The sequence below is a fragment of the Sturnus vulgaris genome, chromosome 4 (assembly GCF_052056855.1).
Source record: "Sturnus vulgaris isolate bStuVul1 chromosome 4, bStuVul1.hap1, whole genome shotgun sequence".
Lineage (NCBI taxonomy): Eukaryota > Metazoa > Chordata > Aves > Passeriformes > Sturnidae > Sturnus > Sturnus vulgaris.
The window spans coordinates 10,553,527-10,579,473 of NC_142246.1; the positions used below are offsets into that span (position 1 = coordinate 10,553,527).

Genomic DNA, 25,947 nt, shown 5'->3' on the forward strand with positions numbered 1-25,947 from the left:
ACAAATGCAAAGTAACAATCATCTAGTGTAAGTCAGCATAGTTTCACTCATTTACAGAAGCTGAGGGTAGGACTCTGATATCCTGTATCCTGGCTGTGTAATTTAATTTTATAGATACTTTTGGTTTGCAAAGAGGATTCTAAGCAGCAGCTTTATATTTGCAGGCTGGGCATTTTTATATCCGTTTGCTCTCTGTTGCAGTCTGGATTATCAGTTTTGCACTGCTGTAAGGAGTTGTCCTTGTAATCACTGAAGTGAGCAGAGAATTAAACTAGCAAGTCAGCAATCTCAATAGATTAACAAGAATATATGTTTTAAACTTTCTTTTCTAGATTATAGATGTTCTGATGGGTTGTGTTGGAAATACGGGGTTTTTTTGGTTTTTTTTGTTCCAGAGGGCAAAACATAATTTACTCTAAGAAAACAACCCCAAAAACCATAAGATCCAGAAACAACAAGAACAAAAGATCAATAAACTTTCCTTCCAATAAAAATAATATAAATGAAAATCAAATTTAAAAAAGATTTATCTTTTGTTCTGGGAGGACTCCCAGCTAAAGCATGAACACATGAGCAGCTGATGATTCAGCTCCTCAAGCTAATGGGACACTGAACTAATTCATGCTGAAAAGGAGCCAGAGAACATTCCTTTGTTGAAGAGATGAAGTTTGAACAAACAACTCAAAAATGTTCTTTAAAACAAGAAGTGCAAGAAGCTCTTCCAAAACATTTGGCTTTAAAAGAGTTTAGTTACATCAGCACTGAACAGATTTGCTGTAGCTACAGCTTCTGTGTTTCTATTATAAACAACCAACCTCAGAATGAAAAAAAAGTGGTGGAAAAATGGGACATGCAAGAGATCAGGCTCAGAGCTGGGGTTGGAAAGTGAAGAGTGTAGGAGCCTGCATGGTTGTGTATGTGTGTTTTTGTTTTAGAAATATTTGAACGTCATTCAAAGTTACTAAAAAAACTTTGAAATCACATTTGGATTCATGGCAGAACTGAGTATCCCTTGTAGTGGTGAAGCTAATGCTCAGTACTGATGAAATTCAGGGCACTTGGATTTATCTGCCAGGATGTGTTTCAGGAAGCCTCTCAGGAGCCTGGGAGGGGCTGGTCTTCATGGCCCTCACTGATTTTGGTTGTAAATCCTCTGCATCTCTTTGAAGTCAGATGCTCTCAAGATCTTGTGGAACTTTTGAAATTTCTTGATAGAAATCTTGAATCAAGCATGGGTTTTTTTCCTTTGAGAACATCAATGTCTTGAAACAAAAATAAAATTTCCAAAAATGCGTCGGATCCTCTATATGGGTTTCTGATTTATTGAGAGCAAGATCCATACACATAACCTGGAATAACTTATTGACTTGCAGTTTAGGGTGTGCTCCCAAAATATCTGTGAACTAGGTTTAGGTCCTTCTTGTAATTGTAGGGGTTTTATTCATCATCTGTCATATTTGAATATTCCTTCCTATTTATTCCTCAGAGAAGCAGCTTGCCATCTTGAGAAAATACCCTTTTCAGGATGCTGTGAGATAACTATGAAAACCTTGTGGCTTTTCATAATGCTGTTCATATTTTCTAACCCAGCTTTTTTTTTATTTTTCCCCACACCAAATTGAAGAGGAGCGGGGGTGGGAAGCAGGCAAACCCTCTACAGTTCCAGATTTTCACCTCTAACTTAATAGATACTTTCCTTATGGCAATTAGTCATTTTTTAACTACCACTTCCTCAGCCAAACCAGTTAAGATCTGGATGTGAGCTGTGTGATGGCACCAGAAATTGCATCAGAATAACTCTGAAATGTTTTTGGTGGTGGCCTTTTGCCTGTGTTGTTCAGATGCAGGCAGATCCTCTGCAGACATGATTGCTGGGGAACTGGAGAGGGAAGAATTTTTCCCAACTTGCTGGGAGTTTTGCAGCACTTCTAATGGTGCAATTTAATCTCTCCATCTCTGTCTCTAAGGATCTCATCTGAGCCTTAATTTTTGTATTATCATAGTCTTTCTCTTAATAATAATTAAGTTTTCTGTCTACGTTGCATTGCACAGGGCCATTTTTCTCAGGCATTGCAGACAACCCCTTTGTTACATTCATTTCTCATGGGCTTAAAGTTATGCTATGTCCTTGCATTATTCCAGTTTTGCACCATTAAAACTCTCCTCAAACTACCTAGAAGGATACAAAGGCAAGTAGGGCAGATTTTAAGAACTTACCTGGAATTATGTGAAATTTGTCACAAAACTTTCTGTAAGATTCTTAGGTGTAACTTGGTGTCTGGAAAAATACCCTAGGAAATAAAAGACAAGGGAAAACACATTTGAAGGTTGGGAACTATGTAATAAAGAGCTTTTAGGTTTCCAGTTTTCTTCTCAGCAAGTTGGAAAGTTACAAGGAAATAACCCAGTGGTAAAACGTCAGCAGTTTCCTTTGGGAAACACTCTTTAGGAAGACAATATGGGCAGAAGAATAAACTAGAGTAATAAAAATTGGTTGGTCAAGAATTTTGAATTTTAGAGTCTGACACAATCTTTCTTGGAGATTTTATTAAAAGACAATGCCAAGTTTGTTCATAATTTTCTTTACCATGATTGTCCTCTAAATTCACTGTATACATGAAGGATGAGTAGTACTGTAATAATTTCAAAATTATTTTCATTAATTCTGTGAAATCATAGATCTACACATCAAATATTCTGTCAAACTCTATTTTTTAAAATTGATTTTATACCCCTCTTAAAAATATTTGGAACGTAACTACAGTCAAAACAGAAGACAAAAATTAAAATGCATTCTGTTCAAATTTTTAAAATTAATTTAATCTTACAGCAGCAAGAAGATCAGAAGGGGAGGATGGAAGCTTGGATCAGGACGGTAAGAAGGTAATGATCAGAGAGAACAAAAGGAAGTATTGATCATTCTTGAAGTAACTGGTCTTTAAAACACATTAATATGTAAAGGTACACTTTTAAATAATTGAAATCAAAGACTACTTTTAGGTCTTTCCAAAAAGACATGGAAAATCTTAATCTCTCACCCACAGGGTTTAGAATGTACATTCTACAGTAAAGAGAAATAGGGATATTGAGATTAATAGCAATAAACTCATGGATTTTCACTCTGTCTCAATATCTACACTGGTGATTCAGCTAATCCTGCAGACTTAGGGTGCATATTAACCTAGAAGAAAAATGTCAAGAGCAGGTTAATTCTAAGAAAATTACATAGGGCATCTTCTGAAGTGGGGCGCAGTGGGCAGCTTCATGAACAGAAAAATTATCCTCAGCCCAGATAAAAATGGAAAGATTTTGGTAGCTGTGATGTCGAAGTCATCACATAGTCAGCTTTTATAATTGGATAAAGGATGGCACAAGCTGCAGCGAGCAAAAACAGACAAGCAGTTCACAAGGCATCTGAGACAGCTGAGGTAGGAGAGCTGCCTTCAGGTGTTAAATCCTGTCTCTTACAACAGCTTTTCCTCTCTGCAGCTGAAGACCAGCTGGCTGATTCTCAAAGGGGATGTGGACACCAGAACCAACTCCCCGGACTCGGAGACGCGGTCGCTGTCGCTCACTGCGGGCAGTGACCGGGGGCAGGAGGGCACGACTGCTGGCTACTCCCGTGAGTGCTGCACCAGCCTGCACTGCTGGGGCAGGGGAAGGTGGCCCTGCTGCAGCCTCTGTCTTGGTTTGACACCCCACAGCTCCCTGGCTGCCTCTGTGCTTCATCTCTGCCTTAGCTGCACCCATTTGTCAGCTCGTTCTGCCGTGGCTTGTGAGCGTTCGGTGCCTCCAGGCTTTGATGATGACACTATTTATAGTTTCATATTAGTGAAAGAAGCAGCATTGCCTGTGTAAATGAGCTGTTGTCTCTTTGGAGAGCAGAGATTCCTTACCACAAATTCATCTCCTCATAAAAGTGCCCATTTATTATATGATACCTATTTGCAGTAGACAGGATGGCAGTATCAAGCAGATTTTTCATTTGTGCTAATTAGTCCTTGACAGAAACTATGTATTTTGAATGTTGATGGAGCCATTTCTTCTCTGTCATAATACACATAAAGATTTTGTTGCTCCAGAGATTAACTTAGGCTTTTTTTTTCTTATAACTCACAGTTATAAGGTCGCAGAAATATTCCAGGTGGGAGAGGGAATAATTTTGTAACTGAATACTGGCCTGGAGACCATGTGCCCTTGCTAGCTGTCAATACCAAAAACTTGTACTACACATTTCATATTGCACATTTCAGCAAGTCAGAAGCATCAATATTTGGCCTAAATTTTACTTTTAAGTTACATATATGACAAAAAATAAGTTTAATGAATTTTAAGAAATAACTGGGACATTCCTTTTCCTGCCTCCTCCACTTTACACCATGCAGCAGTAGCAGGTCATCCAGGGTAAACAAGTTGGGGAAGCAGTTTTCCAAAAGAATGCACCCAATGCAAGGCATGTCGGGCAGCAGGGCTAGGATGTCAGTCTTGTGGGCATGGTAATGTGATAGTTGGCTCCATCAACTTGTATTAAGGAAATTATGGCTTAGCTATGCAAGGAAGAGGAAAAATAGATGCTACAAAGTCTTTCACAAGGCTGTAACAAGATAAAGAAGAAAACTTATTTTAGATCATCAGTCTCACTGGTCTAGCTTAAAGGGATTTGATAACTTAATCCTCACTAAAAATCACAAATATGTGCACAAGGTGCATTGCAGGATTCCGTGTGCAGGAGAAACCGTCTGACCACCTCACACACTTAACATCTGTAAATCGTTGCCCAGGAATGAACACCTAAACCTTTCTTTGTCATACACACATGGAGTATGTCTGGAACCTTTATGAAGGAGATCTGATGCTCTTTTACACATTTTGAGAGAGCAGTCCTAAAATGCAGATTTTAAGCAGGGAGAAGTATGTAGCACACCAAGATCTGTTCTGAACATACAGTGTTCATTTTTTCCCCTGAGAACGTTGCAATAGCTGTCACTCAGCTATCTAGCATTTCTTTCATATTTTTGATTATCTTGGGAACGTGGAACTATTAGAAGTAGAAATGCAATAGATAATTCCCACCTCTGTGTCAAGGTCAATATCACATTTGTGCCAATATAGATTCTGTAGTTTATTTTCCTTTGCTTTTTATCAGCATTTCTCTGTCCCTCATTAAAGTTGACCACATTACCCAATTAGCAGCTACACAGAAATGACATTGAGGAAGTTTTGTCTTACTGAAATTTACAGTTTTCCTTTCTTTGTGCTTTCATTCACTTACCTGAATGTTTTAATACCTGTGGACATCCTCAGTGATTCCTTCTTTATTCAGTGTTTCCCTATTTAGTTCTGAATATTTATAGTCTCTCATATGGCCCCATTGGCCACAGAAGAGTAGCATCTCTACCTCTTGCACTGATGCTTGAGAACTCTGGCTTTCAGCCTCATCCCTGTGGCATAGTCAGTGACCATTAGAGGAAATAAACTTGTTAGGTATAGGTTTGGTGCCAAGTGGTTACATGCAGAGTGGAGGGAGTTAGCAGGCTGTGAATTGATAGTGATGTTTCCAGGTATACTGAGCAAAAAGCCCTGCATTTTTCTGTCCAGCCTCTAAGCAAACCAGACAGGGATTGGTTTGCTCTAGAAGACATTTTGCCACATTGCCTCACTTAAATGCCCAGAAGAACACAACTATCAACACAGCATATCAGTGTGAGGCTTGTGCAATCAACAGGCAAGAGTGGAGCTTGTATCTCCTTACATCCACCTATGAAAATGGGTCTTGTTTCTGTATATACAGATATGTAATAGTTAATCGTTTACCATAATTCACGATTTTAAGTGTTGTGTATTTAGGAAAGCAGGTATCTAGGGAGGAATGTAACCCTTGCAGTTCATGTGTCCATGATGTGCTGAGAGGCACCTTCAGACTGCTCGAAGCAGGAGCCATATCCTGCAGAGGGTGGCTGATGTTCAGGTGGTGGCTGATTGCAGAGGAAGGTTGCAGGGCTCAGTGTCTCACTGCTGTGAGATTTGGGTGTTCAGGCTCTGTTCTGCACTCTGGTTCTCCTGGGTGTCCACACGAGCACAGCTCAGCCTGGCTCCAGGGCAGCTCCCCACCTGGCTGGGTGTCTCTGCTGCCAGCAGAGTGTCCTTACCTTGGGCATTGTTCCTCGGTGACTGAGTCTTATTTAGTGACAGAACAAAGCTCACTCGCCCATCTTCTCCGTGGCCAAAATCTCCACACTGATGTCCAACATAGCAGCTTTTTCCAGGCAGGAGTAGAGAGGACAGCTGTGTTGCAGATACAGGCATTGTGTTGCACAGGTGTTGTACTCTGCACTCTGGTGGCACTACCATTCACATAACAGGCAATTATAAGTTTGTTGGTTTGGTTTTTTTTCTTCTCTTAGATATAAAAACTGTAGTTGCCCTTCTCTAATGGTAGGAGGTATTTGGCTTACATTTCAGTATGAGCTTATTGCTCCCTGTTTAAGTACATTAAGTGCTTTGAATTGTTTTCCATCATGACAGTGATTCACCCTTACTGCATTAGCTTTTCATCCTTGCTCAGTACTCCACTTTCTGTTCCATGGATGAAATACTCCTTCAGTGCTCGAGCCCTACTTGGGTTGTCTTTCACCTTTGCTGAGTACTGAGTACTGACACAGTACAACTCCCAGTGATCCCATTTCTTCTTTCCTTGTTCTCTTTTTATTTGGATAGCTGGAGAAACTTTTGCTATTTGTTTTAATATCATTTTCAGTGTTTAACTCAGCTTGACTTCTGGCAGTTTTCAGTTTATCTCAGCATATTTTGAGCTCTCTGCTGATCCATTTTTTGTTTTTTCTTTCTCTATGTTTATTCCTAATAATCTCCTTAGGGTATTTATTAATCCAGTGGGGTCTGGATTCTCTTCCTGCGTTCCTCTTTGGACACAGACTGCTAACAATTTTGACAGAAAGAAGTATTGTACATTCAGTTCTTTGAGCTACCTGACTTCTGTAACACTTTGCATCAGTTTTACAGAATTTCCTGTACTGGAATGAGAAATGTTTATTATGTATGTGTTTGTTCTTCAACTGTTTAACTTTTAAACTTTCTTACTAGAGTTTTAATACTAAAATTAAGGCATTTCAGTTGTCTCATAATGACCACACACTGTTTCATCACTGTGTTACATCATTTATTCACGGTAACACAACTTTGCCAGTTTCTCCATCTTACAACTTTCTTTCACTTGGGTATATATACTCTGGCTGATTTACGTTATCCACTGCTATATCTTCATTTTTGCTTTTATCCATGAGAAGTTTTACAGAAAGAAAAAAAAAGTTTATATTTTTTTAAGTGGTAGGGTATAAACCCATCTTTTTAAAGATACAAAACCATAACCCAGAAGTTAAGAATCACCTTCAAAAGTGATGATCTAAATGCCTTTAATCCCAGTTTCAAGTCATTTGAAATTTGATTTAACATCAAGTTGGAAGGCAGAGATTTCACAATCTCTCAAATCACAAGCTTTGGGTCACATTGGTGCATGAGGCTTCCATAACATAAGCCCCACAACTCCCTCCACGTTGTGCCCCTGGCATGCTGCTGTTTCTAGATATTGTTACACATGTTCATGTGCATGAAATATGGAGAAAAGATGAGCATAGGTCAGTTATATTTCATCTAATTGATAGAATATTTGCATTGATCTTGTAATTGCTGTTTCTGGATGTTTTCTTGAATTCCCTGTTTTAGTAGGCTGTAATAGATTTGCAAAAAATATAGCTATATATTATGTCTTTTATAGGATTTCCATATTCTAAGTCTGCTTCTCTGCCTGGCTATGGAAAGAATGGCTTGCATCAGGTAGGTAAACACTTCAATACATTCTCCAGGAAATAAGGTCTCATAAATAGACAACTCAGTAACTAGTTGAAAATCTACACAGTAATAACACTTCAAAGGTGTTTTGGCTGCCAGGCCTGTCTGACAGATTTATTCCCTATGTGAGTTACAGTTTGTCCCTCTGCAAGAATAAGACTGACTGAGGCTTCTCCTTTTAATTGTGTTTATTGTGAGTATTGGGAATCTTACGAAGATCTAAAATATGAGGCTGCACATATTAATCATAGCATAGCTTGAATTAATGATGGAGACAGGCCTATAATTAGCAAGTAATGATCTTAGAGCAAAGGTGGAACAGCCCACATCCATTGTATTCCTTGAACCATCTCTGTTTTTTCTAGTATGAATGTGTGTCAGTGTGTGGTGTGCGTATTCACACAAAACCATTGTAAATTTAAGGCAGGGAGGGGTCAGTGAAGATTGAATGACAAGCAGCAATCTAGAAAGACAATTGTTTAACAAAATTATGATCAGAAGAGACTAGGAATTATTTTTTTAATCCTTTTTTGCAACTTTTATTAGTCTTTAATAAAAAGGAAGCTTTGAAAATGTGGCCTCTCTCTCTCTCTCTCTGGCATCTAGCATTATGGATTCTCAGTTCATGGCTTATACTATAAGGTGAAATACCACTATGGTTTATAGTCATGAGCTGTCAATACATAGATGCATGTGCACCTACGTTTTGAAGAATTGATTTGTGTCCAAATTGCATGGAGAGGACCTCGTTCAAATTCCCTTCTTTCTCCAGAGGAAGATGTGAAACCTGCAAAACCACATGAGGAAGATTAACCTTCCCCAGGGACAAGAGTCAAACTGAGAGTCATTTGGAAGGACCTACAAGAAAGAAATTGTCAAGGAGTAGCTAAATGGACTTTTTGGTAGCTGCTGAAATGTCCACCCCTTTGAGTTAATATTACAGGAGTAATTATGCCTGTGTTGCTTCAATACCTGGTTTCTTGAATTCTTCTCTGAAGAAAGGAATGACACTGAAATTTTATTGAATTAGGAATTTAGGAATTTTAAAGGGTCCGTATAAAAATAATCCCTATGAGTCAAGAGAGGTTTTTCTGACTTTTCAGAATAGGTGTTGCCAGTAACCTGAAGCGAGCAAGACACTGACTTGTGCTCAGTGGTGAAGCACCAAAACCATCCCAAGGCTTCCCAGAGATGAGGCCAAAGCTCTCAGGATGCCTTGCAATGTGATGGGAAAGCAGCAGATGGCAGCATCTGTCCCATATATAGAATCCCAAACCTGTATAAGAGTTGGAAAGGTTGCTCATGGTCAAATCCTTGAGGCCAAAATTTCTCTCAGAATGGATGTCCTCTTTTGGATTGTAAGTTCATACCAGCTTTTGTGGTTTGTTATTTTTAATCAACCATCCTAGTGCTGCATAAATAAAACTCCAAAAGCAAACAACAAGGAGCCTTGCAGGTTATTGTGGGCATAGCTGTGCACACCATTGATACCCTAGCAGGCAAAAATGAGGCTTGGAAAGAAAAAAATCATGTAATAGTGCTTTTCTGATCTCCTGTACTGTTTTTCATCACAGCATTTGTCAGCAAAGGAAGAAGACAGTGGTTCAAACAAAGCACATATATGGCACATATAGAGTTCTCCCTGGTCAGTGGCATCAGCAGTGTGAAGCAGAAGGCAGAAGGAGAAAAGTTGCAGTGCAGCAGAAGTGATTTGTGATGATGGCAGTAACACTTCAGCATCACAGAAAAGTGACAGTTTCAGTGTTACCTTGCTAACTTGAGCAATTAGGTCAAATTTGAATGAGACTTCTCTTTCTCTCACGGAAGGATCTGTATTTGGGTTCTCTGTCTTTCTTTTTTCTCTCAACAATGTTCAGAATGGGGTTTTTGTGTATTTTGCTTCTACATTGCTTCTTTCTTTCTCTGTCAGCCTGAAACTATGGGCCAATATGAAACGGACCAGGAGGCAAGCTGGGGGATGAAAGGTACATTATTTTTGCAATATCATTTCCACTCCCCTTGTGTTTTCACCCTTTGAGGATTTTAATTAACATATTGCCATAAAGGTTACTATTCTGAGCTTTTCCTGTAGTTCACATAATAATGACTAGCCAGAGACACAGCTCAGTCTCATGTTTATCACAGAGAATCTTTTTACTTAGCCCAACCTAAAGGCCTGACAGAAGTCGTGCATCATAGGGTGGTGCAACCAGGCTGAGTCAATAGCAGGATCCTTGATATGTGGCAACAGCCTTTGGTGTTGGTCTCATATCAAAGACAGGGGGAAATTTAAGATAATCACTCCTTCGTATCTAGTTGGAAAAAGTCTGTTGTGCTTCCTGGTTGTGCTACAGTGTGTTTAAAAGGTGCAGAGTTCAAAAAGCAGAATTTATTTGCAATGTTTTCTTTTATTACAGTTTTAAGTGAACTGTGCACTTAATATGGAACATGGGTTGGAATTTTCAAAAGAGCTGAAAAATTTTATTTCCAAGACACTTCAACTCATTTTAAAAAATCTTACTATAATGCTTCACTTCAAGACTCTGTGTTGATAAAAATCTTTGTCTCTATGTTTGAATAGGTTAAAGTACAGGTTTTGAAAAGTAGACTCAATCTCTAATTTAATTTCAGACCAAAAAGAGGTCTGTGAAAACATTTTGGCTATCCTGGTCGCATTTAATCACCATTGTGAATAGATAACATTGTGGTAGTCATATCATATATAGTCATACACTGACCTAACTAGAATTCCCTTGTGCTAGTGTAGATCCAGGAGTCATTGTTGCCACATCCCCAAATCATCTTTTCTTCCCTGCTGTTATTCCCACTGCAGTCAGCCCAAGTGCAGGGTGTCAGCATTTTGTAATATCGTATTATCTCAGTGGTTTTCATATATGTTTCCAAACTGACATGCCTTTAATAATCGATATATTTTAACTATTTTCAGTAAAGAACAATAAGGGCAGGAGTTTTGGATGACAGACTGACTTAACTCTGCTCATAAGCCTCCTGTAAAAAGAGATACCCAATTTTGCCAGCCATACTCACCGTGTAACCCAATGGCATCGGGAGATGGATTTTCTGTAATATGCCTTTGATTTCCAGGACAATTTCTTTGGTAATAGACAGTGGTATAGGCATTCAAGGCATGGGGGTCAAATTATTACTATGCATGCAGTTATTCAACAGCTACTGAGAAGAGAGAAATGTAGTAGCATAGCACATTTGTGATGTAAATGTTCATTGTGGTGACACCAAAAGACAGCTATAAATTCTAAATTGTGAACCTGTTCTCATTCTTTTGCAGAATACAAGGTAAGAAGGGCTTTTCCAACACTGGAAGAACAATCAGATTCAGCACTTCCTAGCAAGGTTACATGGGTTCCTTTCTTTTATTTTATTTTGTTAATTTTTGTCCCAGTGAAATATTTGTCAAATCAGGATGCAAGTATGTACCACTTTTTAGTAAGTTCCCCATACCACCATTTCCATGCCTCAGCATTGGATTCAGCTGGAGTTCATATGCTCTTGTCTTTTTAACAGATTTATCCTTATGAAACACTTATTGTAACAAACCGAGTTCGTGTGAAATTGCCTAAGGATGTGGACAGGACCAGGCTGGAGGTAGGAATGATATTTGCTTGACAGTTTTGCAAGAATTTCTCCTGTTTGCTTACTATCCTGGATATCCCTGTGCTTCAGTAATACCAACAGAGAAGAGAAGAATAACATTATGTATTATATTAAAAAAAAAATAAAAATCAGTATGTAGGCAATTTAACTAAAAAATTGTCAGAAGCCTGGCAAATGTCTGACCAAATGGTGTTTTACAAAGATACTGATGAAACCCATCGGTTTTGTGTGATTTTCCAGGGTATTGGAAGTTCAGGTGAGTAGTGGGAAAGTGTGGAGTTCGTTTTGGTTTGAATTCATATAAAAAACATCCTCATAGAAGAACCCAAATGTTACAAAAAGGCTCCATTTATCCTGAAAATACATGGAGCTATGTTTGGTCCGTTGTCTTATTCAGCCTCTCCATTGGCTGTGTGATCTGTGGTCACTCTACTACACCTTTGCTGTGCCATCCACATCTCACTTAAGACAGAGAAATGCAGATATAATTTATTGTGAGAGAAAGCTGTTTCCAAAGATCAAATCCTGAAGTTGATATTCAAGCAAAATTCTCAAGGTTCATTTTTTTGACTGATCAATGACAGGACTGAATAAAGACTCACCTTAACTACCTATTTTTCTGTGAAGTACTATTGAGAAGAAGAGATAGCTCAATAAAAAATATGTGATAAAAATATTGGACTTTTAGGGAGATTTATATTTTAATACATTTACTGTATTTTGAACATGATAATATGACAATAAGAAAAATTACTTTTAAAACAAGAAAAGAAGAAAAACTTCGAAGGAGCAGAAAGTTCTTCATTAAAGATCAGTCTTTAAAAACAATTAATTTACCAATTTTGCATATATGGTATGTTTTGAAATCGGTGTTATGCTCTTTAATACTTGAATGTGCTTGTCACTTGATTTCCCAACAAGTAGTGTAGATTTGATTGTAAGGAAAAAAGAGCCTCAATTATGTGCTGTTTTAAGCGTGATTTATAGCAAGTCATGATAGCAATACTGAAAAGCATGATAAGTCTGGACAAAGGAGCAGGGAATTGGAGGGATACTCCTCTGGACATATCCTGTAAAGCACTCTTTCATATTTATATGTACACACATATGTGCATGTGTGTGTTAAAGAATAGAGTCTTTGTTTAAACACAGCAGCCTGGTCTGAATAGCAAATGCAGCTCTAAATTGCTTTTTTAAGACAACATATAGTTTGCTTTGGATGGATCATGCCTGCCCTGGCTGCCATTATCTGTAACTCATACACCATCCTCAGCTGGGATTGCTGTTTGTTTAACTTTGGAGCTGCTCAGTCTGCCTCACACCAGGTGCAGCACAGGGCCTGTTGGCTCAAGGAGCCCAACCACTTCAAAGGTCTCAACAGAGGTTTGCAAAAAAGAACAATAAACAAGATCTGCTTCAAACCTGCACCAGAAAAGCAGTGAGGGGACCAGGCCAATCTTGCTGATTGCTGCACTATGCTAAACACATGTATCTGCAGGAAGGACTCCTCTGTACACTGTCTTACATTTAATATGGATTGGTAGCTTTTTTAACAATTAAATGAGCAGAGTTTTAATAGTGCTGTAACTACTGTAAGAGCAGAGGCAGTTGCTCATCTACACATTCAAACCATGTACAGAGTTGAGTGACAGACACAAACCATTGCCTTTCCTGTCAGCCTTTTACCCTCTTTCCTGACCCTTTCTTCTATATTACAGAATTCCTGGAAATAAGTAGCTTTGCATAGAAAAGCAGCTTATCATTATTTCCCTTTTGTGGCAGAAGTAGAAGATAGTAACCTAATTATTGCCTTGTGCACTCAGCAGATTTCAGGCTTGGGCAGGACTCGGGGAGCTCAAGACTATGTGGGTTTATAGGCTTGCACAGAAGCAGACCAGGCTTAGAAATGTGGATATCTGTATATATACAGATATATATCTGTGGATTTCAATTGTCTGTTAGTAGAGGGCCCACTTAACATATTGTGGTATCTTCAAGTTTTTGAGGACAGCACTGGGAATACTGAAAGCATGTACTAAGGTTATATTTCACCCTTTCTTGAGGTCCATTTCACACTTGCTAGAGGGTGTGATTCAGTGCTTGGGATCTCTGAGAGGCAAGTGGTCTTTCCAGTCTGAATTGGTTTCCAGCTGATGTTCTGTTTTCATCCTGCACATCCAATGTCACTTGTGAAAGGGCTGGATTTGGTCTATGGAAATGGTAGCAGTGCTAAGTCCGTGTATTATCCAGGCTGTAGAGTGATATATCTAGGAAAATCTCCTAAGAAAAAATCCATGTTCTAATACACCAGTTTTATTCTGATTATTTGTGGGGGCTGGAGCCTCACCTTGGTGTTGCTGCTGCAAATCAGAGCAAGCTTCTGGATGTGATGGCTGTGGCCAGGGTACAGGTGGTGTCAGTGAAAGGAGACCTAGGGCTTCTGTGCTTCTTATCAGCTGTCAAACCTGAAAACAGTCTTACTGTGTCTGGTATCAACAGAATCTCTCTCTCACATGTGATGTTTCTGATTTCCTGGTCCTCTTAGGAGCAATAAGGTTTACTAAATCTGCATGAGGTAGATTTATTTAACAGCTGTCTCATAATTTGACTTGAAGCAGCCTCCTCTTTGTGAAACAGTTTGTTGTGAACTTTGAATGATCCATCATAGATGTCATGGAAGGGGCACTATTGTTTGTCTATGATTCACTCTTCCAAGAAAAGTCTCCTATATTGAGTGTTCCTCATGAAAATGAACTCAAGTCAATGGTATTATCTCCTGGGGTCAAATTAAGGGAGGCTACAACGAAACCTTGGCTAATGTTCAAGGACCACAGGAGGGTGGGGGTTTAACGGGTGGCAGTGTTTTCCTAACTTCACTCCCATTGTGAGCATTTTTTAGATTATACTGTTGTGCAAGAAATTTATTTTAAGGATTATAAAAAATATTTTCCTGTAAAAATGCGTATTTTTCTAAGCCCAAGAGGTATCTAGAGATTAGGGAGGCTCAACTGGTAATAAATGCATTCAAATAATAGTCATTCTTTCCTCAAAAGTACATATAACTAAGCATAAAAACACTCAGCATACTTTTGTTTGCTTGTCTTAACTCAGCAGTGAAACAGTACCCGGTTACTTGTGCTCTTCCAAGGAGATGTTTATGCCAACAGTGAACTAATACATGCAGCACCAAGAACTGGTTATAATGAGCAGCCTACTGATTTTTAAATATGTTATTGGCACTTTGGTTTTTGAATAAATAGCCTGGATCTCACTTTTGTATAATCTGATTAGAAATGTAAGGAATTTACAGTAGATAACAATTTGGCCAAGGAATTTTTTTGGAGTTTCTCTCTACCACAGTGCTGTTTATTGTAATGTTAGATGAACAGAGCAGCATTCCCATGAGGTATTCTAACAGGAAATGGTGGAGAACAAGTTCATTCACATAACACTGCAGAACTGTGAGGCAGTAACACAGGGGTGGATTATACAACCTGGGTGTAGAAGAGGAATTGCACCCTCACCTTGTTGTATATGACATGAACTTGAGGGAACTGCAACTGATGCTTAGGTGAGCAGAGCCTCTGTTCAGAGGGACCTGGCCAGGCTGCAGGAATGGTTGGCAGATACTTCATGAAATTCAGTGAAGATAAATCCACGTTCTTGCACTTGTGAGAAGTAATGCTATTCATCAGAACGAGATGGGGGGAATAGCTCAGGAAAATACCTGAGGATGCTGATGGAAAACAAGCTGAAAATGAGTCAGCAGCTCACCTTTGTAGTAAAGGGGTTTAGGGCAGAACATAACCCTTCCCAGAAGGTGGCACTGGAAAGCCAAGAGGCAACAGTCACAAGTTGCAGGGAAGGAAATCACAGTTGGAGATAAAGGGAATGTTCCTCACTGGGAGAGCAGTGCCATGAACAGTTTGCCCAAGAGGCTGTGGAGTCTCTAGCCCTGAAGGCACACAGAACACAGCTGGACAAGGCCTTGAGGAACATTGTCTGTTTTGTCTTTATTAAAGTTGGCTCTGCTTTGAAGACCTCTATAGGTCTCTAATTTGCCTAGATTGGTATATTCTGTGAAAATATAGTATAATTGCAAAACATGATTATTTGCTGAGTTTGCTGCAATAGCATTTGAAAAAATACAGACAATTTGGTCTATCTTGGAACTTTTTATCAGGTTGTTTTTTGGGTTTTTTTAATGAAACATTTAAAATTTAGGTGTCCTGGCCCAAAGTTCCCCATTTTGCACAGCATAAGTTCTGAGTTTTCAGGACTAAGACATCACCTTTGGATGGTACACATTGGCATATTCCTTACCTGCTGCTTCTCAAAGAAAGTTGGGCTTACAGACACTTTAAAATATTTTGAAACTTCTTTAAAGTACTTGAATACCCTTATCATTTGAGCTCTGGGCTCCTAACAGCATGCACTTAGTATTTTTATCTTAGATTGGATATTGCTTGCTTGTTCTTCAGTCACAACAGTGTGTTTCAGTGCTTCACATTCAGATTGATAGTTCATGCCCAACTGCATAGATTTATATTTTTTCTCCTTCTGCAATTGCTTTTATCACAGAGTATAAGATTTCTTTTGTGGTCACAGGCTAGTAGTTTTGAAAGCCAATATAGTGAGAATCTTCCATTTAGAAACCATGTTTTAGTGTTTTCATTTTATTTCCTTATCTTAATGTATCTTAGTTTTTTTAGCTGTTTCTTTTGAATGTCAAGGCTTAAAAGCATTGTGTATTCATGCCTATAAAATGCAATAGAAAGTAAATTATTCCACTTTTTGTTTGAGCCTGTTCATTCTTTGTTTAACTGAGACAATTGCTAAGGAAAAAGTATTCGGGAATATCAAGTAGCAAACTTTAATTTGCTACCTTGTTCTCTTATAAACAGAAATGAGAGATTTAAACATGGGTGCGGTCTTATTTGAACAGAGCACTCACTTTTAAGTCAAACATGCTTTTCCTCCTGGAACTGCTTGTCTGGATTTGCTTTAGGGATAACATTTTTTCCACTAGTTTTCATTCAACAATCATCCTGGGTTCCAGCCATTTGGGCTTCAACCGTTTTAGGACTTGTTTCCAGTAACTCAGCCTGAACTTTTAAGAGCCCAAGCTCCTGGATGTCATTCATACAAGTAGCATTGTGTTTCCCACCTCCTCTGGAGCTCAGATGGGGAAAACGAGAGCAAAACTGGAATGCTCTGTGTTTTACAGTTTGCAGTTTGGGGCTGGGTTTGAGGCTACAGCTCACTTCACAATGAGGCTCACAACCTGGGGTAGAGAAGTGCGGGTCACTGACTTCAGCAGAACTACTTCACATTGTTTAACTTGCAAAATACATGTGTGGTGTTTCTCATTCTAGGCATGTGCTTATGTTGTGATCAGTGAAGCATGTTTATATCAGATTTCAAAGCCTTTTACAAAAGGAGCCATTATAAAATGGAAATACGCATTAGAATTGATGTGATATGATGTGAAAAGTAATTTCTGTGTGAGTGGAAACACTGTAGGAGTGAGCAGAGATTAGATGTGGAACATTTATATTACAGGTGCACTAAAGTCCAAACTAAGGGAGACTGCAAAATCTGCTTTAAGAAAGGTATTTTGTGCCTAAAATTAATGAAATTTTTGAAACCCATTAGCTTCTTTATATTTTCATAATTTATTATGGATTCCAAGTTTTGTTTCTGTCTATGAATTATTTTCTTAATTATACAGAAATTTTTATCAGCCATCAGGTGGAGGCAATGACTTAATGTCAATGTCAGTAATGAAAAAGCTCCTTTGAATTACAGGATAGTGACATAGATATCATCAGAGATGTTCTGTGTATATGTTATTTTGATAATATATTCATATACCTGAGAGAAATACTCACATCATCCCAGCTTTTTGTACCTTTATGGATGACTCAGCTGGGAAAAATACTGACTATACAATCTTCCTACTGAAGATTTTCTGTGTGCCTTGTGATATTTCTCAGGAGGTTAAATTTAAGGTACCCTGCAGTGGTAGTGCTGAGAGGAATGCAGCTTCTCTGTGAGACTTCATGGTACCCTGAAATACTGGATGAGATACAGGCACAGATCCAGGAGCCCTGCAGAGTGGTCTGGGCATGGGGAAGGGTCTCAGACTCCTTTCCTCACTGTTTCTATTACACTGCTTTCCCTTTGGACCTTTCTGGGGACCCACGTTGCTGTGTGGAGGGAGATCCACAGCTCCTGCAAGGCTTGGCTGCACAAGGGCTCTCTTTGTGTTGCCATTAATTGCCCTTACCTGGGGTAACTGCAGGTGCCTGCTGCCTTATCCTCTGATCAGCAGAGCTGTCCTAGTGATCTTTTGATACCTTTTAAAGTTCATTAGGTGGTAATTCAAGCTATTTCCCAACTTTTCCTCCCCAATCAGATAATTACTTAATAGTTTCAAATATTTATTGAGCATGAAGCTTAATTAGGCTGTAGATGAGCATAACATTCAATACTCCTTTGGGAATGTGGCACATGGCTAATTACAGCTTTGCAATTAGCCATGCAGCAGGCTTAGAAGAAACCTTTGAAAAGCCTGCTGAGCCCCAGCAGTGGAACAGAAAGAGAGGTGAAGAGTGCAAACCTTGTGAAAACAAAATGAGGATTCAAAAGTCAATAGAAAAAAAATTTCAAGCAAATTTTGATGGGCCATCTGAGAATTTTATTTGAGCTAACCTTGAGAGGCATGAGAGAAGGGAGTGGAAGGGCAGTGAAGAGACAAACTGGATAGAAGAAACTATTATTTTCTAAGTGTTGAGATACTTCCACAATCTTGAATCTTACTACAGGAAAAAATTGTATCTCAGCAGCAAAGCTTGTGCACCAGCATGAAGACCTAAGGCCTGGTTATTTACATGGACACTTATCTGTGAATAAACCTTTCTCAATAAATGCCTGTTTATTTTGAGTATTTCTCATACTGAAATCTCTGGAGAAGTTCCTGTAGCTTTTATTTCTGGATTTTGTGAATCAGAAGTTGGAATGTTGCAGGACTTTGAATAAAACGAATTGAAGTAGACAGCTACTTAAAATTACACTCTATAAAACTGTGTGCAGAGTAGTGCCTCAGAGAGACCAGCTGAAAGAGTCACTACAGATTCAAGCAAAGACAGTGTAGTGTTCAGCTGTCATTTCTTATGAATATAGCAAAACAAAGAGCAAAACAGAAACAAACTTGAGGTTTTAAATTCCTCTAGGAATTAGGACCTTCATTTTTCTAGTCTTCAACTCATCACCTGCTGCCATCCACTGAGTTCTTTTATTGGTTCAGTATTGATTCATGAGGAAGTAGGATATCCTCTGAGTTTCCTACATCAGCAGGTTTTCACATGAGGACTCCCATCCAATTACTGACACAGAACTGAGATGCTTGTGAAGCAACCCCTGGTCACCTTGTGCCGCAGGTGAACTGCAATTTTATCTTCCTGTGACTTATTCATACTAATAACATGTTCCTAAGTTGTTTTTGGCTGGGGTAATTTTTTTTCACAGTGGCTGGTATGGGGCTGTGTTTTGGATTTGTGCTGAACACAGGGTTGATAACATAGAGATGTTTTTGTTATTGCTGAGCAGAGCTTACACAGAGCCAAGGCCTTTTCTGCTCTTTCACACTCCACTCTGGCAGGGACATTGGAGATCAATGTGAGGCTGGGAGGAGACACAGCCAGGACAGGTGACCCAAACTGACCAAAGGGATATTCCAGACCATGGGACATCATGCTCAGTGTATAAGTTGGGGGTAGAAAGAAGGGGGAACATTTGGAGGTTTTATCTCCCTAAGTAACTGCTATGCATGATGGGCCCTGCACTCCTGGAGATGGCTGAACACCTGCCTGCCCATGGGAAGCAGTGAATTAATTATTTGTTTTGCTTTGCTTGTGTTTGTGGCTTGAATTAATTATTTGTTTTGCTTTGCTTGTGTTTGTGGCTTTATCTTTCCCTGTTAAACTGTCCTTATCTCAACACATGAGTTTTCCAGCTTTCACCCTTCCAATTCTTTCCTTGGTCCCACTAGTGGGGGAGTGAGTGAATGGTTGTGTGGGTTGCCAACTGGGGTGAAACCATGACACTACGTATTACTTTTGAGCATCTCTGAATTCCATTGAAAACTAAATTATTCATAGGGAAAAGAAAACTCATTGAATTAAATAAAGATTATAACTCTGTTTAGAATTATTACTGGCTTTTTAGCAGACCACAGAAATAGAGACAAGCCTCATTAATTTACAGTGAAAAGCACCACTTCTTTCTGAGATAACACTGTGGAGCAAGTATTTGAATGTGCAGTTAATTACTTTGGTTCTGAGAGTAAAAAATGAGGTCATGTCTGTTCTGCTCATTTTGATGTTCATGTTTCATAGAGGATGATGATTTTCTGTTCTAGTGGTTGCAATGCAGTGGAGGGATTTAGCTCAGCCCTTGCGTAGTTCCGTATATCCTAATAAAAACTTCAGATTAATACAATTTTATCAAAACAACATGATGCTATAGTGCTTTCTGTTGTAGCAATATCACACTTAGCTATGTCACAAATGCTGATATTCTGATGCTGTGAAGTCCAGTATAGCAGGCATTGTGAAGAATCATCTTTAAACTGCTTCCCCTGTCTTTTAGCAAGGTTTTCAGGTAGCATCATGTTAACATCATCATGTAGCTTCCAAAATGACCTCACTTATGTGCACTGAGTTCAGTGTGGGCAGAACAGACCTTGGTAGGTCCTGTCTACTCTCCTCAGTGTCTGCAACGTGCCAACCTTGCTGTTGATGCAGAGCAGAGAAGGAGACTGAGTTAAGCTGCCTGAATATGGCCAAACTGTCACAAAGGGAATTAGGAATCATTTACTAGCACACTGTAAAACACTCAGACTTCCTATGTAAACAAGGCCAACTCCAGTAAAAGAAATGAATGAATATTGCTTTTACTAGTAAGTTTGGTTATTCCTTCCTTTAATGGCCCAATGATGCATTATTAACATAGCTGGATATTTTAAGCTGATCCATTACTGAAAAAAGAAAAAGGAAATCATGTTCTTGGCCTTGTAAAGCATAGCTTCACACATATTCTCTCATACCTCAAGATGAATATCTTTCATATTCCCTGCTCACAGTTTTTGATTTCCCTTCTTTTGTTTGACTAATGAGAGAAGGTAACATTTCAGTTAAGACAAATTAATATTCCAGTACCTGAGAAGAAAGATGAATCAGTCCAGGATTTCTTACTAGTGCATTTTTTTCTGCCTTTAGGTTTGTGAAGAGCTCTAGGTTTTAAAGCTTTAAGGAAAGCTGTTAAGAAAGTCTCAACAATAGTGCAGGCAAAATTTAGTATCACATATACATAGAAAAGTGTGACCATAAACTTCTGACACTGATGTATTCCCCTGGTGTTTAGACCCTTCATATACTTGTAGGTATTACTATATTTTACCTTAGTCATCATTTGGCTGAGCTTACACATACTTAGGCCTTGTAGACTTTCCTCATAAATCAAACTGCAACCCATGATTACTTCCAGTGCTTTTATCTGAAGCTTTGCCAGTTTGATGACATCTTTCTGGGACCAAGGTTTTATTCCACATTTGAAGACAGAACTCATTGCTGGTTGTAGGGTCAGTCCCAAATAAATCTGGAGCTCGTGGTGCTTAAGAAGGGTATGGTGACAGCTTCTAAGATGCAGGGACAACAGCAGGAAATGCATTACATTGGGGACAGACTGGCATTCTAAGAGAGAATTCAGACCAAAGGGAAAATGTTTCCTTCTACCAGAATTATTTTTGCACGTGGATAAAGCATTGATGGAGTGAGAAACTGCTAATATGAAAGTCAGTTTGTTAGTCCTTGAGATGAGGGCATATGTGGAAGAAAATTAAAAGCAAAGAAACTCTAATTGAATGGATGTGGAAATAAGTGAGCTTATGCTTTTCCCATCTCAGTTACTTTGTCCCTGGCTGGAAACTGTTAACTGCTTTCAGACCAGGCAGCACCAAGTGAGACCTTTTGTGAGGAGGAAGAAAATGGTGCTGTTATAAAACAAGACTTAGGTGTAAGAAATAGAAAATGAGTGTATGCAAAGAGTGAAAGTGGTGTCATTCTGGCTTGGATAGCTGCATGTGCATCGAAAGCTCACTAAGCCTGAGGCAAAGCAAAAGGATAAATGGCAAAGTACAACACTGGAGAGGGAAGGGGGAATTGCACAGCTTGTGCTGAAATAGGTGGCAACCTTCCTTAGGAGGGGAAGATGTAGCAAATGTTTGGCACCCTGGAGGAAAGGGGTGATTTAGGGGTCTGAGTTTTCTTTCATTGACCTTCAGTACTGGAACAGATCTGACGAGACTGCAGTAGTTTCTCATAATTTATGGTATAAATTACCTCAGGAAAAGAAAAATGGTGAAAACATAGTCCTTTTAAAGTGTTATGTAATTTTCTGTGGGTTTGGAAGATTGGCAAGGTAGTTTTACCTGCAAGGGTATATAGGCTTTCTCATTTTCTCTTTGAGTAAGAACTACCACTAAGTTTGCCACTGCTTTCTCCTGAGTGAGATGTCTTGAGTCTTATCCATAATCTAGAAAGTAAAATAAAATAAAATATTACACACTTTGCTCATCCAGACTTCTTTTTCAATCCTACAGCCTACAGACATGTTCCTTGCTGTGGGAAGTTTCTAAAGTTAAATTTAATTGTATTTGTCCACTGGATAACAGGAAGATATTCTTAAAAAACCAATGCAGAGAGAAGTTACTTTTTCTTTCTGAGCCAAATAGAATTAAATTCTGTCAATGAGAGGTTGTTACTAAAACACATTGTCAGGTGTTGCTCATTTTCATGTGAAAAATTATCTCCTTTGCTAAATATGCATGGTGTGTTTGCTCCATGCTGGGAGCAGCACTTATGGTGGGTTTCTGTCATTTGTCAAATGAAAAGTGAAGGCTCAGTTCCAAGATCTTAGTCACTGTTGTTCTGAATATATGGAATCTCATGGGAAAAAAACCCCAAAACAATGCTGTCCTTTCTTGAGAAATAAGAATCCATGATAACCATTCAAAGTAATTATACATACTGACTTCTTACAAACAATTTATTTCGTTTTTTTGAGTAAATTACATTAAAAAGATGAAGTCTTTGTTAATAAATGGAAAGTGAAATTTTAGTTCCAAATATATTCACATGTTTACCTTTTCTACCTTTTCTGTGTGGATGCTAATTGCAAGGGAGTTGTTATCCTGCCTCCCTCCAATTCTTTACGTTGGATTTCTTCCCTTTTACTCAATCTCTTTTTATTTTTTTTTTAATATTAAAGTACAAAAACATCAGCTAGAAGCATATTTCTTGACATTTAAAAAGCCCCTACTTTATCCGGCCTGAACTTCTGACTAGAGTCTTTCCCCATAGATAAGCACATTTGGGATTTCAGAATTTAACAGTATGCTCTCTCTCCTTTGTTACAAGGTTGCTGTTAGTGGACGAGTGTGGTGTCCATTGCTCTCACTAAAGATCAAGGCAAAATAAATCCAACTGTAAAATAACATGGTTATCAATCTCTTTAAAGTCCTGAAATCACTTAAATTTGCTTCAGTGTGCTCTGTCATTGGGCACCCTGGATAAACATACATTTTCCCAAAAACCATAGCTTCTGCTCAGTTAGAATTATATTGAAAAGATTGCTTTTTTTCAAAAGTCACTACTGCCATCAATAATTTCATTTCCCAGCTAGTCTGAGCTCATTTCATTTCAATGCAGTCTTTTCCAAAAACAATTTTGGACTTTAAATGCAGACCCTAATGCATTATTTTGTGGTGTGTTTTAAAACTTAGGGCAGAAATATTCCTGTGCACAGACAAGCTTAATGATATCTTTTGTATTTTCATTTTTAAGAGGCATTTGTCCCCTGAAGAGTTCCAGGAAGTCTTCAAAATGAGTATTGAGGAATTTGATCGTCTGGCACTTTGGAAGAGGAATGACCTGAAGAAAAAGGCCCTGCTTTTCTAAACCCTCTTGGATGAAATATGTGCTTAATCAAAACAAAAATAGTCTTGCCAGAACTATCACATGCACTTGCTGTTGAACCATTGTCCAGCTTCATTGTGTTAGTATGTGTCAGGGAAACAAGACAGATTAGATGGTAATGTGTTGGGATACAGAGAATTTGCTAATCTTGCATTTCCAGCTGGTTTTGTCAGTAACTCCTGGTCCTACCCAGTTTACAATGTGCAAAAAATCTAGCTTTAAATTTATTGTTGCTTGCATTTGTTGCTTGATGCAAATGGAAATTCTGAAAGAGAAGAAAGTGTAGCTGTACACAGGAAATGCATTCAACATTTTGTTCCATTCAGTTTTATAATGCAATTTTTACAAAATCAAGTAAGTAATTATTATAGAAATTTTCCAGCGGGGGATCAGATGCTATTGAAGATATGGTAAAAGCCAAAGAAAAGCATATCTGCAAGCAATTATTGCAATTGTTTATCTGTGGTACTTTTTAAGAATGAAAGCAGAAATATGGAAGCACCTTAATTCTACTTCTTATATTTAAACACAGCGTACTCTTTAAAAGATCATATTTGTCTAGAAGGTAACTAGCTATCTTTAATTACAACACCAGAGTTTTTATTTTATTAAGAATATATTGTGACATAAAACGGTTATAATTACTAAAATATATACAGACCTACTAAGATTTAGTTCCATTCATCAGGAAAACTGAAGCCTTATAAAAAACTGGTTTAAGAGTGTATTGTGCCAGTTGACTGTGGTTTCCTACTAGTTTGGGGTGTTTGAAGAATGATTTTTTTACATTTCATGCTGATAAAATACCATGTAATCTTAATTACTATGTAGATAGATATCTCTATCTATAAAATAATTATTTTCATTAATATATGTGCTAAGTGAAGACATTCTTACTTTCTCAGCTTTAGACAGTAAGCCATGAAAACTGTGATGGCATTTGATAGATATGGAAATGGAACAGTTCAGCATAAAATGTAACAAAAAAAGCTTGGTGTGCTCTATCAGTAATACAGACAATTAGAATCAAATACATAAAACCCTCATGCATTACTATTTGCATGTTTCTGTACAAGTCAATTTGAAAAAAAACAAACTATGTGATACCAGTGCAGTACCTTGAAACTATCTTAAATAACAAGCAAAGCTAACAAAATCTAAGCATTTGATATAAGTGTTAGACCTTAATATCTCTTCCAGCTGAAAGACTGTATTAAATTTAATAGTTTCATTTGGTCAGAGGTATGGTTGCTGACAAAGAATGTTTTAAAGTGAGTTGCTAGTTTTGTGTGATACTAAATGAGCATTACAAAAAGTACATTTTTCAGCCATGTGTCAGTATCCTGCATTTTTACTGCCTTGGATGTTTGTACTCACCTCCTACTTCACTATGTCTTTTCTCATTTCCCTAAGGTAACTGGTTAATATATGCACTACAACACACTATTTCAACTGACCCAGCATTGGAAAAATCATAGCATTGAACATGCCTTCTTCCAACTAACTTTCAAAGTCCATGCTGTTGGAAATAAATATTTTCTCATGACCTAAATGTTTTGTCTGATGATACAAATGTTTAAAAAAATTCATTAAAACAAAGACATAACTGAATGACTTTGTTAACGTGTGTATAATTTTTTAGATCATATTGCTGCTCTGGATAAGGTCTTCCTGTGATATTAATGTAAATAGTATCTAATTTGCATTAAATTTGCTCACTGAGGAGAGTGTTGACTGTACCTTTGAATGTAAATTTTCTTTAAAGTTTGGCTTGATTTAAACAATCCATCAAGCGACTGTCACATCTCACCAAGCAAAATTTGCTTCACTGGTGATGTGCAGAACGTTCAGCCTGTGTAGAGAACCATGAGCCAGTTTCAAATGAGAGCTCCTGATCACATGTAGACCACATCCATAACACTCTTCAACCTAGAATAGCTTGTTGCATTATTTTGTGAAAAATGGCAGCCTATTGAAATGGGCCAATCCTAAAGGTGACCAGCAGGGTCCATTGCAAGTATGAAAAACTAAATCCAGGAGAACAATTGGTTGGAGCACTATTATGAGGAAATTTGACGACTGGCGATTTGGCAATGACCACTCTTCTCATCCACACATTCCTGGGACACCATATTGCTTACAGGCATTTTCTCAGCAACTAAGAAAATCACACGTTGATCAAAGAAATCCATGTATCAGTGCAGATCAGGTTCAGTATGGATTTTCATAAATAATTAGAAAATTTCTTTACCAAAGCAGCTTTTGTACTGGTGTGGGATTCAACCTGTGCAGTAAGGAAAAAGTGCATTACTGAGCACCACAGGCAATCAACAGCTCTGTACTACTCTGCTGTTTTATGCACCAGGAGAAAGTGAGGATGGTGGGCTCATGTGAACTACTTGACCCATTT

The 25,947-nt window shown here is 38.3% G+C and overlaps 1 protein-coding gene across 10 annotated transcripts in view; it reads left to right on the forward strand.

Moving 5' to 3' along the window:
• The window catches only part of ABLIM2 (actin binding LIM protein family member 2), a 128,039-nt gene extending 102,891 nt beyond the window's left edge, over positions 1-25,148 (forward strand). For 9 of the 10 annotated variants that reach the window (XM_088163082.1, XM_088163085.1, XM_088163090.1 and 6 more), the window contains 7 exons: positions 2,831-2,883; positions 3,490-3,622; positions 7,793-7,851; positions 9,797-9,851; positions 11,174-11,238; positions 11,410-11,490; positions 23,406-25,148. In XM_088163082.1, the coding sequence (XP_088019208.1) occupies positions 2,831-2,883; positions 3,490-3,622; positions 7,793-7,851; positions 9,797-9,851; positions 11,174-11,238; positions 11,410-11,490; positions 23,406-23,519 (560 nt within the window). In that variant the 3' untranslated portion in view covers positions 23,520-25,148. The remainder of the gene's footprint in view (positions 1-2,830; positions 2,884-3,489; positions 3,623-7,792; positions 7,852-9,796; positions 9,852-11,173; positions 11,239-11,409; positions 11,491-23,405) is intronic. The other variant, XM_088163089.1, reaches the window with a different exon arrangement.
• Positions 25,149-25,947: the final 799 nt, after the last annotated feature.